Raw genomic sequence first — 18,646 nt, 5'->3', positions numbered from 1 at the left:
AAGTCATGTATTGTCACCCAGGGTGCATGTGCTGCTGCTGACTGCATGATGCATAGTGTGGGCATCTGTCTCCATGGGCCTTGTGTATCCTTGTACAAAGGAATTGTCCCATCTTTATACAGTGAGAAGTCTCCTGAGTTTTTGTGGGAGTTGGATACAATTGTCCGACAGTTATCATATTGATATTCATTATGTCGACATGAAGAACTGTCAACAAACAGTCCCTTGTGATATAGCAGTTTTGTACTTTATACCGGTGACAGCAGTGCCTTTTTCTGGATCACATTGCATTGGCGATGTCTCAGCAGTGTTCTGGTGAGTATTTTCCCCATTATCCCTAATCCCTAAACCTTTCCCTAGTAGCTAACCTTAACCTTTTCCCCTCCCCACAGCCTAACCCTAGCCACCACCCCAGTGCCTCACCCCCCCCCCCAGCAGCATAACCCTAAAACTTTACCGTAGTGCCTACTATATTGGCGTTATGTGTAAAAGGAGCTCTACTGTGTGGCGTAATGTGTATAAGGAGCTCTACTGTGTGGCATTACCTGTATAAGGGGTATTACTGTGTGGTGTAACGTCTATAAGAAGCACCACTGTGTGGCGTAACGTGTATAAGGAGCACTATTGTGTGGCATATAGTGTATAAGGACCATTACTGTGTGTTGTAACATGTATAAGGAGCTCTACTGTGTTGCGTAACATGTATAAGCAGCAGTTCTGGGTGGAGTAACGTGTATCAGGAGCACTACTGTGTGGTATAACGTATATTAAGAATACTACTGTGTGGCGTAATATGTATAAGAGGCACTACTGTGTGTTGTAATGTGTATAAGAAGCAGTACTGTGTGGCATTAACGTGTTTCAGGAGCACTACTGTGTAGCATAACGTATATAAGGAGTACTACTGTTCAGTGTAATGTAATGTAAATCGGTGTAATGTAATAAGGTTGCACTACTGTGTGGCATAATTTGAAATGGTGGTACTATTGTGTGCCCACACCCCTTTTCAATGAGACCATGCCCTATTTTTTGACACACATGTTTTGGATCTTGGGGGGGCTGGGGCAACGCATTTTATTGCACCTGGGCCCACCATGGTCTTGTTCCGCCACTGCGTAGGTTCATGCGCGAATTTGCCACAGGGCAGCATCATTCACTGAATGTCTGAGGAAACAGTCCCCAGACAAGATCTAATCGCAGATGTGCTAAATGTAGCACATCTACGATCATTTACTCTGACATGCGGGTGGATGCCCAGCACAGGACTAGTCCGCCCCGCATGACTGGCCCTAGCCCCCCCCCCCCCCTCGCACAGGTACAAAATCATTGCACGGTGGCGATGATTTTGTAACTGATGAGTAGCTCCCTGCAAACAAAGCTCCTGCACGCTGGCAGTCCGCTACTCGCCACATCCCGGGTCGCAGAGGCTGTGTGTAACACCACGCAGCTGCCTCGGGCCACCCTCCAACGGTCCAGACAGGCCTCTGTTGTCCGGACCGTGGTTCTAAAGCCGGTGGCATGCCCCTTCCCACCACGTGACCGCCTCTGCCTGCAGTGATGCAGTCTGAATTACCCCCTAGGCCCGCAGAGACTGCTTTGCAGAATGTAAGAAAAGCTTTGTGCGCAGAGCCTGTATTGCAAGCTCCTGATTTCAGGTGTCAAATTTGTTGCCCAAGACTAGTTAACCCTTGCATAACTACAGCTACTTATTCAAAATGCCAATTTATAAAATAGTGTTTGTGCCCACTTTGCCAGTGTATTTCATGCCCAAAACAGCGTTGGGCCAGGCAAAATACAAGTGGGTCACATGCAAGTGACCACTCTCTGTTAATTTCAGGGGTCAAATTTGTGGCCCAAGACTGGTTAACCCTTGCAAAACTACAGCTACTTATTCAAAATGGTAAAATATGGTGTGTGTGCCCACTTTGCCAGTGTATTTCATGCCCAAAACAGCATTGGCCAAACAAAATACAAGTGGGTGATATGTAAGTGACCACCCTCTGTTGATTTCAGGTGTCAAATTTGTGGCCCAAGACTAGTTAACCCTTGCAAAACTAATTTTTTTTGAATAAGAAGCTGGAGCTCGAATAAGAAGTGAATAAGAAGTGAATAAAGTGAATAAGAAGCAGGCCGAATAAGAAGCTAACTTCAGCATCGTATGTATTACCACACCTGCATAGGCCGGGGCGCCTGTTCTCTCACTGCACCCGCAAGGATAAGGGCACTAAGCTCATACCTGGAAGGATGATACAGAGGTAGGTACCAGGGGAACAGCAACAATTCTACGTATAGCACCTTGGCAGTGGACAGGGGGCTACACTGAGAATTCTTCATAATCCAATGTTTCTGAAACATCTTGTGCTCCCCACATGTGGGACTAACCTGAGACACAATGAAGTGCATGCCCACTTTTATTTCTACATATTTATATATTATAGTGTTTAAATAAACCCCCCTACATTAATTACATAACAAGATTACTTTTCATATTGGATTTACTAGAGACGCTATAGAAATACTGATTGTTTCATAGTAGTAACTGAAACCACTGGTGTAACGTTATCTAACTCCATAGCATTGTCATTGTGCAGTCCCTGAATAAAGACCCATAACGTGTGAGACCCATAATTCCATCACTTAATTCACATATGTTCTCATGTATAGGAACTCCTGTGTGTCTCACGTTTTTGTATCTGCAGAGTCACCTCCTGTTTCCGGTCATTGAACCATCCTGGGATCTCCACGCGGCAGCAGTAAGTTCCCTCATCTTCCTCGGTCACCTCAGTGATGGTCAGGGACACGTCCCCCTGTGGTATGTTCCCCAGTAACTGGTATCTGTCAGATCTCCTCCAGGTCACACTGCCGCCGTCTGTCCGTATGATCTCATTGTCACAGCCTGATAATGAACAGCTGCGTCCCCAGCACATATGGTGCAGGTATTTATGCACAGTGTATATACAGGGCAGGATCACTGCATCATTCTCATATCCTGTCACACTTCCAGCTGATACTGACAGAGCTGTGGAGGAATATAGATAACGGAACTGAATATCACCACTCAGAGTACTAACACTTTACAGATAACACACAAACACCATACAGGAAGCACTAACACTATACATACAGTATACACACACACACACACACACACACACACACACACACACACACACACACACACACACACACACACACACACACACACAATATTCATGGTACTCACACTAAACATAATACACCAGAGCTGTAACTTGACTTTTTGGTACCCTGTGACAGATAATTGGCGTCCCCTCCCCCCCCCCCCCCCATATTTTTTTCCCAGTAGGGACATAAGGAGCATACCTCATGGGGAAGGGACATGACAAGATTGCTCCCAGAGAAGCCCATGCTATGACGCCCCTTCTCACAAAGTACAAGTTAAGCTTCAAATAGTTAGAATTCCCCCGCTTAGAATTATCTACCTTTCTATGCAAGGGCAGATAGCTCAATTAATAGATTGTCTGACTGCAATGCCACAGGCAACGGGTTTGAATCCCAGGTATGTCAGTATCTTATAATGTAATAAAGGACGGTGTGACTGAATAACAAAGAAATCTCAAGTTGAGTTCATGAATGTTGTATAGGTATTAGCGACAGAAGGGGTCAGAGTAGGAGACAGGGGTGGTCAGGAGATGCTGGGCTTCAGAAAGGGGGAAAGCTGCAAGTGAAAGTAATTAAAACAGTTAATTGACAAGTGCCGCCAACAGCGCCCCCTACCCTGCAGCGCTATGTGCAGTGCTTCCCCCACACACACACACCTAGTTACTGCCCTCTCAATACACGTCCATTAAAACAATGCATGCAATACACAGGGCAATGACACAAAGCACTAAGCACAATACACAGAGCACTAAAACAATGTACACAATACATAGAGAACTAAACATAATACACAGAGCACTAACACAATGCACGCAATACATACAACACTAAATACAATACACGGAGCACTAAAACAATGCATGCAATACACTGACCAGTGACCAAGGCTCCTGAAAATTGGGTGGCGCAAGTCTCCTAGAGCTGTCCGACACCACCCACTTCCTGAGTCAACAATGATGCAATTTGTACAGAATCCCATAATCATGGACCAACCTCCCACTTCACAATGCTAGTAATCTTGGCATTGTATAGCACGGGCTATCTATCTATCTACCTATCTATCCAAGGCATCAGTGTTGCCCAGCAACTTATAAGCAGTACATGATAACCCATCCCAAAATTTCCACAGGATATTCCAGAATGCAGATATAAATAATCGCATCTCAAAACAATCCAATATATTTCAGGAATTTTTCACAAAAGACAATAATACAAAACTCCACAATTAGCATTTCTGTTCTACTTTGGCCTCTTTTCACATACACCCAAAGAGCCGATGTGTAGATAGATCATAGGTGGTCATTCCAAGTTGATCGCTAGCTGCCGTTGTTCTCAGCGCAGCGATCAGGCAAAAAATCTGCATTTCTGCGCATGCGTACGGGCCGCAGTACGTACGCTCGAAGTACTCTCACACAAAACTGTGCTATTTTACACAAGGTCTAGCGGCGCTTTTCTGTCGCACGAGTGATCGGGGAGTGATTGACAAGAAAGAGGCGTTTCTGGGAGGTAACTGACCATTTTCCGGGAGTGTGCTAAAAAACGCAGGCGTGCCAGATGAAAACGCAGGCGTGCCTGGATAAACCGGGGAGTGGCTGGCCGAACGCAGGGCGTGTTTGTGATGTCAAAGCAGGAACTAAACGGACTGAGGTGATCGCAGTCTAGGAGTAGGTCTGGAGCTACTCAGAAACTGCAGGGAATTATTTAGTAGCAATTCTGCTAATCTTTCGTTCGCTATTCTGCTAAGCTAAGATACACTCCCAGAGGGCGGCGGCTTAGCGTGTGCAATGCTGCTAAAAGCAGCTAGCGAGCGAACAACTCTGAATGAGGGCCATAGTTTCCTGGTTAGTTAATTCAAATTCCTTCTTTATGATATGAACCATATTAAACAGATTATACTCTAAAGCGAACAGCGTAAACCCTACCAACAGAACCAGAAACAGAATGAAACTATTTTTACTGAAGAGTCGTCTTAGTTCTTTAATGGGATGTTAGGTTACTGTTTCAATAATCTCTATAGAGTTGACATGTACAGTACTGTGCTCTTTGGGCCTAATCGGATCTGATCGCAGCAGCAACTTTGTAAGCAGATGGGCAAAACCTTGGGCCCAATTCAGATCTGTTCACTCGCTAGCGTTTTTCGCTGCGCAGCGATCAGGGCACTACAGCGGATCATTGCTGTGCAATGGTTCTAGCGAAGAATCCATGCGCACAGCCTAATGCAAGGAGATGGACAGCAAGAGGGCGTTTGTGGGTGGCAACTGACCGTTTTCTGGGAGTGTTTGGAAAAACGCAGGTGTGTCCAAGCGTTTGCAGGGCGGGTGTCTGACGTCAATTCCGGGACCGGACAGGCTGAAGTGATCGCAGCGGCTGAGTAAGGTCATAGCTACTCAGAAACTGCACAAACTGTTTTTGTACAGAGCGGCTGCACAAGCGATCGCACACTTGCACAGCTAAAATACACTCCCCTGTAGGCGGCGACTATCTGATCGTAGAGCTGCAAAAACTTGCTAGCGAGCCATCAGATCTAAATTAGGCCCCATGTGCACTGCAGGGTGGGCAGATATAACATGTGCAGAGAGAGTTAGATTTGGGTGGAGTATGTTTAAACTGAAATCTTAACTGCAGTGTAAAAGTAAAGCAGCCAGTATTTACCCTGCACAGAAACAATATAATCCACCCAAATCTAACTCTCTCTGCACATGTTATGTCTGCCCCTTCTGCAGTGCACATGGTTTTGCCCAACTGCTAACAAAGTTGCTGATATGGGGGGTCATTCCGAGTTGTTTGCTCGTTATTTTTTTCTCGCAACGGAGCGATTAGTCGCTAATGCGCATGCGCAATGTCCGCAGTGCGACTGCGCCAAGTAAATTTGCTATGCAGTTAGGTATTTTACTCACGGCATTACGAGGTTTTTTCTTCGTTCTGGTGATCGTAATGTGATTGACAGGAAGTGGGTGTTTCTGGGCGGAAACTGGCCGTTTTATAGGAGTGTGTGAAAAAACGCTACCGTTTCTGGGAAAAACGCGGGAGTGGCTGGAGAAACGGAGGAGTGTCTGGGCGAACGCTGGGTGTGTTTGTGACGTCAAATCAGGAACGAAACTGACTGAACTGATCGCAGATGCCGAGTAAGTGTGGCGCTACTCAGAAACTGCTAAGTAGTGTCTATTCGCAATTCTGCTAATCTTTCGTTCGCAATTTTGATAAGCTAAGATTCACTCCCAGTAGGCGGCGGCTTAGCGTGTGCAAAGCTGCTAAAAGCAGCTTGCGAGCGAACAACTCGGAATGACCCCTATGATCAGGTCTGAATTAGGCCCTAGGCCCTTTATGTTAATAACTAAGAATACCCCGTTACAATGGCTCTCATTGTCCCTCTTTAATGCTGAAAACCAAACAGGATACAGAGAGAAACTAAGATCTGCTATAGCGTACATGCTTCTAACAGGACAGTTTGCTTACCTGCCACTTTCAGAAATAAAGCAGCATACAGAGAGCAGCAAAAAGAATGAGAAATAGATGAATGGATAATAAAGGAATGATAAGATGGTATAAAACTATTTTATTTAGACACTCACCAGTGAGGGGAAGAAAATAAAGGCAGATAGCAGTAAAGATCCTTCTCGTGTCCGGCAGGCCCCCAGTTGACATCTTGTGTGTATTATGTAGCCTCTAACACTTCAGTATATATTGTTCTTTATACGCTTAGTTCGCTTATCTCTGTTTCTACAAGAAGCTGCCAGAGGTGAGACTCTTTCTTCAGTAGATATTACATGACATAATATTGTGAGGACTTCTTCATTCTTTGAGTCATAAAAATGAGAACAAGGTAACCACAAGTACTTCAGGTTATAATGTATCAATATGACTGTGTTCAGCTATTATTCTGGTGGCTGTTTTTTGGTCACTTTGGTGCATCCTGTAAATGTGATAGCTGATTACCTGCACTAATAACAGTTGTAGGTCAAACGAAAATCACTAGATCAGTTCATAAATTGAAACCAATAGGAACCATCCTCACATCGACATGATGAATGTCAATATAATGAATGTCAACAAAATATACCATATCTGATTAAAACAGCAGGATACCAGATGGGTACTCACAGGGCTCTATGGGGGTCATTCCAAGTTGATTGCTCGCTAGCAGTTTTTAGAAGCCGCGCAAATGCTATGCCGCCGCCCACTGGGGAGTGTATTTTAGCTTAGCAGAAGTGCGAACGCATGTGCAGCCGAGCTCTGCAAAAACAGTTTGTGCAGTTTCAGAGTAGCTATGAACCTACTCAGCGCTTGCGATCACTTCAGCCTATTCGTGTCCGGATTTGACGTCATACACCCACCCAGCGAACGCTCAGCCACGCCTGCGTTTTTTCAGACACGCCTGCATTTTTACAAACATTCCCTGAAAACGGTCAGTTAACACCCAGAAACGCCCCCTTCCTGTCAATCTTCTTGCGGCCGTCAGTGCGAAGGAAAACTTCGCTAGAACCTGAGCACAACCACAAAGAGCTTTGTACCCGTACGTCGTGCGTGTGCATTTCGGGGCATACGCATGCGCAGAAATGCCGTTTTTTCACCTGATCGCTGCGCTGCGAAAATAGGCATCGAGCGATCAACTCGGAATGACCCCCAATGTACTAAGCCTTGGAGAGAGATAAAGTGAACTGAGATAAAGTACCAACCAACCAGCTCCTAACTGTCATTTTTCAAACACAGCCTGTAACATGGAGCTGATTGGCTGGTACTTTATCTGTCTCCGCTTTACCACTTCTCCAGGCTTAATACATCTGCCCCATGGAGCTGATCAGCTGGTACTTTATCTCTCACCACTTTATCACTTTCAAAGGCTTAATACATCTCCCCCACTTTCTCTATATCTTATTTTGACAAATTGGTAAGTATAAGTGGAGTACATACTCTAGTTGGTGATTGCAGCTGAAGGTATACTCACTAACGTTACGCCATGCACTGATAATAAAGTATGTCAGTCTCTAGCTAAGAAAAGATGTATCAATATTGTATCATTCTTACTATATACAGCCTGGGAATGGTGATTATTTGCAAAGCAATGGAAGAACAGGTGATTTCACACTGAACTGTGATGCCATTAAATTCAGCACCATGGACAGAGTTATCTGTATTCCACTAAGGATGTGCAACTGGACAAGCTCCCAACTGTCACTGAACTACATCTCCCACAATGCTCCACCAGTCAAGACATAGGGGTATATTTACTAAGGTCCCGATTTTGACCGAGATGCCGTTTTTTCATCAAAGTTTCATTTCGGTAATTTACTAAGCAAAAATCTCGGCAGTGATGAGGGCATTCATAATATTTTGGAAGTCCTAGGAAAAATACACGAATCAATACACCATCGGTCAAATACGCCTGCAATTTGGTAGAAATCGGGAATTTACTAAAAAGTGCAAATCACAAACACTGCCGACAATAGCCAAACACTGCCGTGCTGAAATACAATTCGTGAAAAAGTGCTAAAAAAACCAGACCTGCTTTTTTTTACCGTGTTTGGATAGGCATGCAGGGATCCATGAGATCCGTGCATGTTTATCAGTGGGAAGGGGATGGGAAAGTGTTTTTTTTTTTTTAAATGCGTGGGGTCCCCCCTCCTAAGCAAAACCAGCCTCGGGCTCTTTGAGCCGGTCCTGGTTGCAAAAATATGGGGGGGGAAATTGACAGGGGTTCCCCCATATTTAAACAACCAGCACCGGGCTCTGCGCCTGGTCCTGGTTCCAAAAATACGGGGGGGAAAAAGCGTAGGGGTCCCCCGTATTTTTGAAACCAGCACCGGGCTCCACTAGCTGGACAGATAATGCCACAGCCAGGGGTCACTTTTATACAGCGCCCTGCGGCCGTGGCATTAAATACCCAACTAGTCACCCCTGGCCGGGGTACCCTGGAGGAGTGGGAACCCCTTCAATCAAGGGGTCCCCCCCTCCAGCCATCCAAGGGCCAGGGGTGAAGCCCGAGGCTGTCCCCCCCATCCAAGGGCTGCGGATGGGGGGCTGATAGCCTTTGTTGAAAGTGTTAAATATTGTTTTTAGTAGCAGTACTACAAGTCCCAGCAAGCCTCCCCCGCAAGCTGGTACTTGGAGAACCACAAGTACCAGCATGCGGCGGAAAACCGGGCACGCTGGTACCTGTAGTACTACTACTAAAAAAATACCCAAATAAAGACATAAGACACACACCTTGAAAGTATAACCGAAAGTATAACCGAAAGTATAACCGTATGACCGAAAGTAACCTCACCGCTGACCACAAAGTTCCCACCATTGGTTATAATGGAGCGCATAGGCGCTACATTGTAACACTGCCGTGTGCCGCCTGTCATACAGTACAGGAGCACACAGCCGATCAGGAGGATGCCACAATGTGGCGTTCCCTGATTGGCTGATGGAACCCACTTAGACATAAGTCAGAGGGGGTTCCTGGCATTCGGGGAAAGGGGTCCCATGTGAAAACATGGGGCCCCTTTCAGTGCGAGGTCGGGTGTCCATTTTTTTATTTTGACAAGTACCTGGATTACAAATGGATTACAAGAAGATGCTTCTACACTGGAGTATGTGAGTATAATTTTTTCCACAGGTACACCATGGATTCTACATGGAGAAGAGGACCGACCCTCGTGTGACCATAAGGTAAGTATGTGTATATGGAGGTGTGTATGTATGTATTAAAGTTATACTTTCAAGGTGTGTGTCTTATGTTTTTATTGGGGTATTTTTTTAGTAGTAGTACTACAGGTACCAGCGGGCCCGATTTTCTGCCGCATGCTGGTACTTGTGGTTCTCCAAGTACCAGCTTGCGGGGGAGGCTTGCTGGGACTTGTAGTACTGCTACTAAAAACAATATTCAACACTTTCAACAAAGGCTATCAGCCCCCCATCCGCAGCCCTTGGATGGGGGGGACAGCCTCGGGCTTCACCCCTGGCCCTTGGGTGGCTGGAGGGGGGGGACCCCTTGATTGAAGGGGTTCCCACTTCTCCAGGGTACCCCAGCCAGGGGTGACTAGTTGGGTATTTAATGCCACGGCCGCAGGGCGCTGTATAAAAGTGACCCCCGGCTGTGGCATTATCTGTCCAGCTAGTGGAGCCCGGTGCTGGTTTCAAAAATACGGGGGACCCCTACGCTTTTTGTCCCCCGTATTTTTGGAACCAGGACCAGGCGCAGAGCCCGGTGCTGGTTGTTTAAATATGGGGGAACCCCTGTCAATTTTTTGCCCATATTTTTGCAACCAGAACCGGCTCAAAGAGCCCTTAGGCTGGTTTGGCTTAGGAGGGGGGACCCCATGCAATTTTTTTTTTTAAGTTTAAACATTTTTTTTTTTTTTATAAGGTGCACAATGAAGCCCAGCACGGATCTCTCAGATCCGGCCGAGATTCATTGTATTAAAGTCGGCAGTGTTTTACAAGTCACTCACGTAAAACACTGCCTAAAAAAACGAATGACATCGACATCGGAAAAAAACGAAAATGCAGAATACAGCAGCTTAGTAAATTAGTCGTAATAAATTCAAAAAGTTGCATATTTACACTTTCGATGTCATTCGTGATTGAACTTTGACCTCAAACGGAAAATTACGAATGTTAGTAAATTTACCCCATTGTTGCTTATAATAACCGTTGTGATACTAACATTCCTATAGCAATTGTAAACAAAGTTTACTATCTGTTGTGGAACTAAAAGTTCCAGCATGTTGGAGAAACATGAATTATCTTATGCTGTTTTAGGGTACATTAAGAGCACTCTGCAGTATCACTTAGAAACTGCTAAGTGTACCTCTTTGCATTTGCTGGGAAACACATAATTTAAAAAGCAATAAAGTTATTATAGTCTACATTTATCACTTACGCTTACTTGTTCGGAACATGTAAGTATAAATTATATATTCCATCTCATTGAGATTAACAATCCTAAAGATATTGTGTCCAGTAAAAGATGTGTGCTGTAATGTACATGTCAACATAAACCTACATTAATTATATGCCCCATTGCTTAGAGAAGGTTTATTTTGTAACGCATTGTAGGATACATAAAGCATTCAAAAAGCCTGATTCTATCTGGTTCTGGGCTACCTGAAGCTCTGATCCATGAGAATTATACTGTAGTTTACAAAGTGAAATGAATGATTCCCAATTGATCTAATGCTAGCCCAGTTTTCTATATCCAAAGCAAGATTTCTAGAGGGGGGTTCCAAATGCAATCCACAATCTTGCACTTTGGAGCAAGTGTGGGAGTCTGCTGGAGCGGTAGAAGAACCTCGTACAGACCCTGAACATATTCATATACACATTGGACTTTTTCAGATGCGTAGCTATACCAATGGGCAATGGGGGCCCACACAGCACAATTTTCATGGGGCCCCCTCTGCTCTCCCCTCACAGACACTGAATTCCACAAACCCCCACCCCTTCCCATGCACTAACCAAGGAGACCCCTTGTGTACTTCACAAAAACCCCACCACGAATGGTCCACTTGCAACAACCGGGCACTCACCATTGGGCCCTGTTGCCTGCTTTTTATTTCTGAGAAGTGTGCTGCTGCATTGCAGCCACATCTGCTCTCCCGGACAGCTCTGACTCGTCTTGCCTCACTGACACTGGAAGGAGGCACGGCCACTGTCCTCCTCCCAGCATCAGTTAGGACTCAGGAGAGGAGCCGGTCGGGAGGACAGATGTGGCTGCAGTGCAGCAGCACACTGCTCAGAAATAAAAGCAACCAACGGGGCTCAGAAACTAGGTACAGGAGGCGGCCTGGGCCCCATAGCAGCCGCACCTCCTGCACCTATTGTAGCTACGCCCTTGGTCTTTTTATACTCTGGATATGGTATGGATCACAGTATTAAAAATTAACACTATAGATGGTTTATGCTATAGGCTGTATATAACATTGTCAAAGTCGAAAAATATAGAAACCTACATTGCCTTGTTTTATCCCCATGCGTGTGCTCGCTGCACATGCACAAGCCCTCCCGTGCGTGCGCATATTCGCAGTCGCGTGCACGCTCAGGCGCACGGTATGTGCATTTACGGTAGAGTTTGTGTGCGTCTAGCATGCGACTCGATCGCTACATATTTAATCAAAATAATGTATTTTAGAAGTTAATATTCCCCTGAGTTCAGCAGGTATCAGTGGGTCTAAGATGGCTCTTAGACCTGAGAGATTCCCCTTTGCATGCTGGGAAAGCTTAGACAAAGATTTCAGGGTAGTATTTGGTGTCCAGCTGTGGGTTATTGTAGAGGTGTTAGGCTTATGGTAGTTGGGAGGGCTTCACATGGTCTTATGCATAGTTAAGCACAGAAATAGTAATTAAAGATTAATTGTATTCCGAATAAATTACACCTAAGACCAGTCAGTTTCTTTCCCGCAGACGGAATACAATAGCCTTTAATTACACTAAGCTTCGAGATTCTATGAGGAGGGCTGACACCTTTTGTTTATGAATGGGTCTAGGTTTCTCTCCAGAAGAATGATTGCTGAGATGTCATTGTCTCAACTGAAAGTGGACAGTGAGAAAACAAAACAAAACCCAGAGACAGGGTTTGTTTTGTTTTCCCCAAACAATAGTTTCCCACAAGACAGAAATGTTAAATAATAACAAGTGTTAGTCATCACCCAACTTCTTGAATTAATCAATGATCCCAGGTGCAGTACATGTCCCACCCCCTAACCAATGGAAAGAGGGCATACAGTATCTATTGTAGTATGACTTGAGCTAGTGTGAATAAATATAACTTGCAATAGGCTTGGGGAGACAACACTCTACTCTCCTCAACGGTTCTCATCACTGACAATCGGGAGCTGGATATCCAGGAAGGCGCTTGCGACTGTTTTCCCTCGTGTGTAAGTTCTCTGCAGCCATTTTGTTTCTCCATCTTTGTAAGCCATTTCACTCTTTCCCCCTTATATGTTATCTTGTACGGTTGTGCCACTATTGTATATTTACGTGTAGTTATTCTGTTTAGGTATTAATGTTAGCATCAAACCAAAAGTACAAAGAAGGATAAACTTATCTGGCGCTACTGATAGGTTAAAGGTCCATACGAATAATCCTTCAGTGCATATCAATCATGAGGATTTGTATCCACCCAAAAGTAAAACAAAGTTACATATAGTGAAGTACAGTTTTTAATTCTGGTTTCAGGTAAATAACAGTTAAAATGAATTATATATAAAAGCTCCACACACAACTACATGAATAAAATGAAAGTCTTAATGACTGTGATTGAATGAATTACCAGAAGCAAAGAACTGACAAATCAGTTCAATATCAGCATATGTGTAGTGGGTTCCGGATTCCCACAGATCTTATATCACCGCTGAAACCGCTTGCCTGGACTTCACCTCGTCACTGTCACCTCGACCACCAAGTATCGATGTCCCTGCTCCAACGCGTTTCCACCTCTCAAACTGAGGTCTTTTTCAAGGAGATTCCGGGCTGTGTGTGTGGAGAAAAGCCCCCAAATATTTAAAAGCAGTCCTATCCAATCCCCGTCTTACAACTACAGCTGATAGTCGTGTAGCAATCTACTACAAATCCCACAATACATTATGCTTAGCTGATACAAGTTCCCGTAGTGACGTAACGTCACTTCCGGTCCGTCACGGAACTCGTATATCCACTAATCCTATTCAATACACCAGGCTACTACCTGTATACTATACATCATAGACATCATATACTCCACATCACGGGGGTGCACAGCTGTGTCAAGGTGGACGATACTTTTATCCCTCAAAGTTTTTAAGTTATTTACGTTTGTGTGTCCATGGTAACGGGAGAGGGGGCGTCAATCAAATCCAGATGGTATTACGTCACTTCCGGTGATGTCCATCTCCATAGCTACCTGGGACGCGTGTCCATTTGTTACCCTATACACTCCTAAACATTTGTCCCATATCCCATGTGTCAGGAGTGTACAGCTATGTCATGAAGGACAAATTTCCCCATCTTCCAAAATAATATGGTCCCTCCATTAGTGTGTCCGTAGCAATATAGGGCAACGGCCGGCTTTCAATGATGTTACGTTACTTCCCGTTGCGGTCGTATAGCTATCATACTCTGTAGCTGTAGCAGTCTATCCTTGTCGTGTCCCGGGTCTTCCCATGATCCCTATACATAGTATCACTACCAGTCCTTTGATCATTGTGGGATGATCCCGGGGACAATGTTTATGAGTTTGAATAAGCAGACCAATATAAATTCATATATAGTCCAAAGGAATTGGGGAGACGATGTCCTGTAGTTAATAAATAGGAAATAAAGGAGAATAAAAAATATTGATAAAAACATCTACCAATGACATAAATAATCCCCATAAATATAGCAGCAGTACAAACCCCATCACTCAAGATAAAATACCAACACGCAAATATAGGGAAATACGAAATGTAAAATATATATACAGATGGAGTATAAAACGGAATGTGTTCATAATAACCATTTGATCTCGAAATCATTATTAAGTCCCCCAGGTTTAAGGGTTCCTAACTCAAAAATGGTGCGCATTTCAGATTTCGCTAGCTGACTGGCCAAATCTCTTTGTCTCCAGTGTCCCGATATCTGTTTCAGACCAAAAAATCTTTGTATATATATTTTACATTTCGTATTTCCCTATATTTGCGTGTTGGTATTTTATCTTGAGTGATGGGGTTTGTACTGCTGCTATATTTATGGGGATTATTTATGTCATTGGTAGATGTTTTTATCAATATTTTTTATTCTCCTTTATTTCCTATTTATTAACTACAGGACATCGTCTCCCCAATTCCTTTGGACTATATATGAATTTATATTGGTCTGCTTATTCAAACTCATAAACATTGTCCCCGGGATCATCCCACAATGATCAAAGGACTGGTAGTGATACTATGTATAGGGATCATGGGAAGACCCGGGACACGACAAGGATAGACTGCTACAGCTACAGAGTATGATAGCTATACGACCGCAACGGGAAGTGACGTAACATCATTGAAAGCCGGCCGTTGCCCTATATTGCTACGGACACACTAATGGAGGGACCATATTATTTTGGAAGATGGGGAAATTTGTCCTTCATGACATAGCTATACACTCCTGACACATGGGATATGGGACAAATGTTTAGGAGTGTATAGGGTAACAAATGGACACGCGTCCCAGGTAGCTATGGAGATGGACATCACCGGAAGTGACGTAATACCATCTGGATTTGATTGACGCCCCCTCTCCCGTTACCATGGACACACAAACGTTAATAACTTAAAAACTTTGAGGGATAAAAGTATCGTCCACCTTGACACAGCTGTGCACCCCCGTGATGTGGAGTATATGATGTCTATGATGTATAGTATACAGGTAGTAGCCTGGTGTATTGAATAGGATTAGTGGATATACGAGTTCCGTGACGGACCGGAAGTGACGTTACGTCACTACGGGAACTTGTATCAGCTTAGCATAATGTATTGTGGGATTTGTAGTAGATTGCTACACGACTATCAGCTGTAGTTGTAAGACGGGGATTGGATAGGACTGCTTTTAAATATTTGGGGGCTTTTCTCCACACACACAGCCCGGAATCTCCTTGAAAAAGACCTCAGTTTGAGAGGTGGAAACGCGTTGGAGCAGGGACATCGATACTTGGTGGTCGAGGTGACAGTGACGAGGTGAAGTCCAGGCAAGCGGTTTCAGCGGTGATATAAGATCTGTGGGAATCCGGAACCCACTACACATATGCTGATATTGAACTGATATTGAACTGATTTGGGTGGATACAAATCCTCATGATTGATATGCACTGAAGGATTATTCGTATGGACCTTTAACCTATCAGTAGCGCCAGATAAGTTTATCCTTCTTTGTACTTTTGGTTTGGTGTTTGGTGAAGGTGACGGGGAACCCTTCAAATAGGATATTACGGTCTGGCTGCATACTGTATCTAAAGCGCATCCAATTGTGATCACATTTTTGACCATTGATACGTTACATTTCTTTCCCTATTGTGTGATTATTGGGGTGCTGCTGTGAAAAATGTTTAAACGTAGAGAGAACAGGAAGTCGACATTTGACTATGTATTCAGAGAGGACGGTAATTCCATGATCCTGGTAGATGAAGATTTGACCAGTATCATGAAGAAATTAGAACATACCCTATTACGGGAGAGTAGAATCTGGTGGGAGATGGTAACACTGGAAAGGTACCTCTCCCACCAGGTGATACCTAAGGGATTAAGAATAAAAAAAGCAGCCTCATTTGCATCGTCGAATGAGGAATTTAAAGACAATTGGGATAAGATTTTAGAAACCTGCTCCTTCTCTTTGATCAAAATAATTATAGAAGATCGGAGGAAGGAATTATTAACATTGGAATCTGAGATATCTAAAATAAAGGAAATTATCGTTCCTTTGAAAGACAATTCAGAATTCAAGGAATTGGAGAAAAGGATTGAACTCAGCGTTAGAAAGAACGAAAAAAACATCATAGAGAAAAAGGTTCGCAAATTTAATAGAGATAAAAACTATAGTCAAACAACAGATAACGATCTAGATGAACCAGAGGAAGGGGTTGGAATGGACATCTCTTCCGATGAGGAAATCCATAATGAACATGATTTGTCCTCAAGTGGTAGAAGAGATAAAGAGGTCGTCTATCATATTTGTACACCTAAAGTTAGGGATCCCTCACACAGGAAAAGAGTGGTGCATTTTAATCGTAACAAGATACAAGACAAAGGAGAACACAGAGAGAGACCCCGGTACAGAGATTATAATGAATGGAAAAAAGATCAGAGGGATTACCGTAGGAAAGATGTCATAGACAGTCATAATTCCAGCAGAGTAAGGCAAGATGTTGTGAATCAGAGAAAATATGAATATAGACACGGAGGTGGGAATAATAAAGAAATGGTTGTCCCTAGACACAGGAATGACAGATACCAGATATTGTCAGAAGTTGGGGAATCACCATCTTTTTTGTACCGAACACGGAATCGCAATCGTGTAAGGTAAATTGGAGAAGGGGGACTAGAAGGGGTAATAGAGGAGGAAAGACATCAAAAAAGGTCAGGAAACAGCTTAGAAATAAAATCAGTAAGAAATTAAATAGAATTACACGAAAGGATAAGGAACTCACACCTAGATATGAAGGAAAAACCAAAATATTCGATCTCTCTTCACACATTCTGGCTAAGGAAGAAATAAGTGTGTTAGAGAAGGGCCTTAAATATGCCCCCTCTTTGCCTTTAAATAAATTCTCCACATTTGTGGACTTAAATAAGTACATCAGAAAATTATCCATCAAGAAATTTTTTCTGAATAAGGAACAGAATGGAGAAGTGGATGACGCATTGGATGAGGGAACCCACTTTAGACCTAAATCCATATTTAACCCCACCCATATGAGGGGGAACTTTTTGGATATGTTCCTCAATCTCTGCATCAACGATGTACAAAATTTAAGCTATAAGGACATCAGACATAATTTGACTAGAAAAGAGAGGGAGGCCCTTAAGAATTTAAGGGAAAATACTGAGCTAGTGATCAAACCAGCTGATAAAGGCGGCAGTATTGTTATGTCCAATTTGTGGTATGAACAGGAGGTTCTTAGACAGCTGGACGAAAGAACAACATACCAAAAATTACGTTCAGACCCTACGAATGGAATTCTCACCAATCTGAAGGCTTTGTTGGACAAATATAGAGATTTGGAGGTTCTAAATGAGAAGGAATATAAATTCCTTTTCAATAATGAACCTACAACTCCTGTATTATATATACTTCCAAAAATCCACAAGAACCCTACTCATCCTCCGGGCAGACCCATTGTGTCAGGCATTGGGTCGGCTACAGCCAATCTATCTGAATTTCTGGATTATTATTTACAGCCTTTGGTTTTAACAAACCCTTCCCATTTAAAAGACACAAGGGATGTGCTTAATTTTATTAACACTCTTACATGGGAAGAAGGCTGGATTCTGGTCACCGCGGATGTCCGATCCTTATACACAATAATTGATCATCAGAAAGGAGAAACAGCTGTAAAAACATTCCTGGAAAATAGTACACTGGACAGTAAACTTCAGGACTTTATTTTAGAAGGGGTTCATTTCATATTATCCAATAATTATTTTCGGTTCAATGATACCTTTTATCTTCAAAAAGTGGGGTCTGCCATGGGCACCAGGTTCGCTCCAAGTTATGCGAATATCTTTATGGGTTATTGGGAGAATGAGGTAATCTGGAACCATAACCCTTTTGGGGCGGACCTGGTGTCCTGGCGAAGGTACATTGATGATGTCTTTTTTATTTGGAAGGGGGGCCATGATACCCTCAGTGATTTTTATTCTTATCTTAATCACAATGAGATGAATATTGAGTTCTCTTTTGAGGATAGTACCACCTCTATAAATTTTTTAGATGTGACTATATTTGTGGAGAACAACAGTCTCCACACAAAATGCTACACGAAACCAACTGATTCGGGCACTTTTTTGAGAGCAGAAAGCTG

At 43.5% G+C, this 18,646-nt stretch overlaps 1 protein-coding gene across 1 annotated transcript in view; it reads right to left on the bottom strand.

The window, feature by feature from the left end:
- LOC134934690 (hepatitis A virus cellular receptor 2 homolog) overlaps window positions 1–18,646 on the bottom strand; it is a 137,949-nt gene that overhangs the window by 58,714 nt on the left and 60,589 nt on the right. The window contains 1 exon segment of the mRNA XM_063930063.1: window positions 2,684–3,019. Within this exon segment, the coding sequence (XP_063786133.1) occupies window positions 2,684–3,019 (336 nt within the window).

This window comes from Pseudophryne corroboree, chromosome 6, assembly GCF_028390025.1.
Source record: "Pseudophryne corroboree isolate aPseCor3 chromosome 6, aPseCor3.hap2, whole genome shotgun sequence".
Lineage (NCBI taxonomy): Eukaryota > Metazoa > Chordata > Amphibia > Anura > Myobatrachidae > Pseudophryne > Pseudophryne corroboree.
Note: the sequence above shows the minus strand (reverse complement) of the source record. Positions and strands in the feature narration are given on the sequence as shown.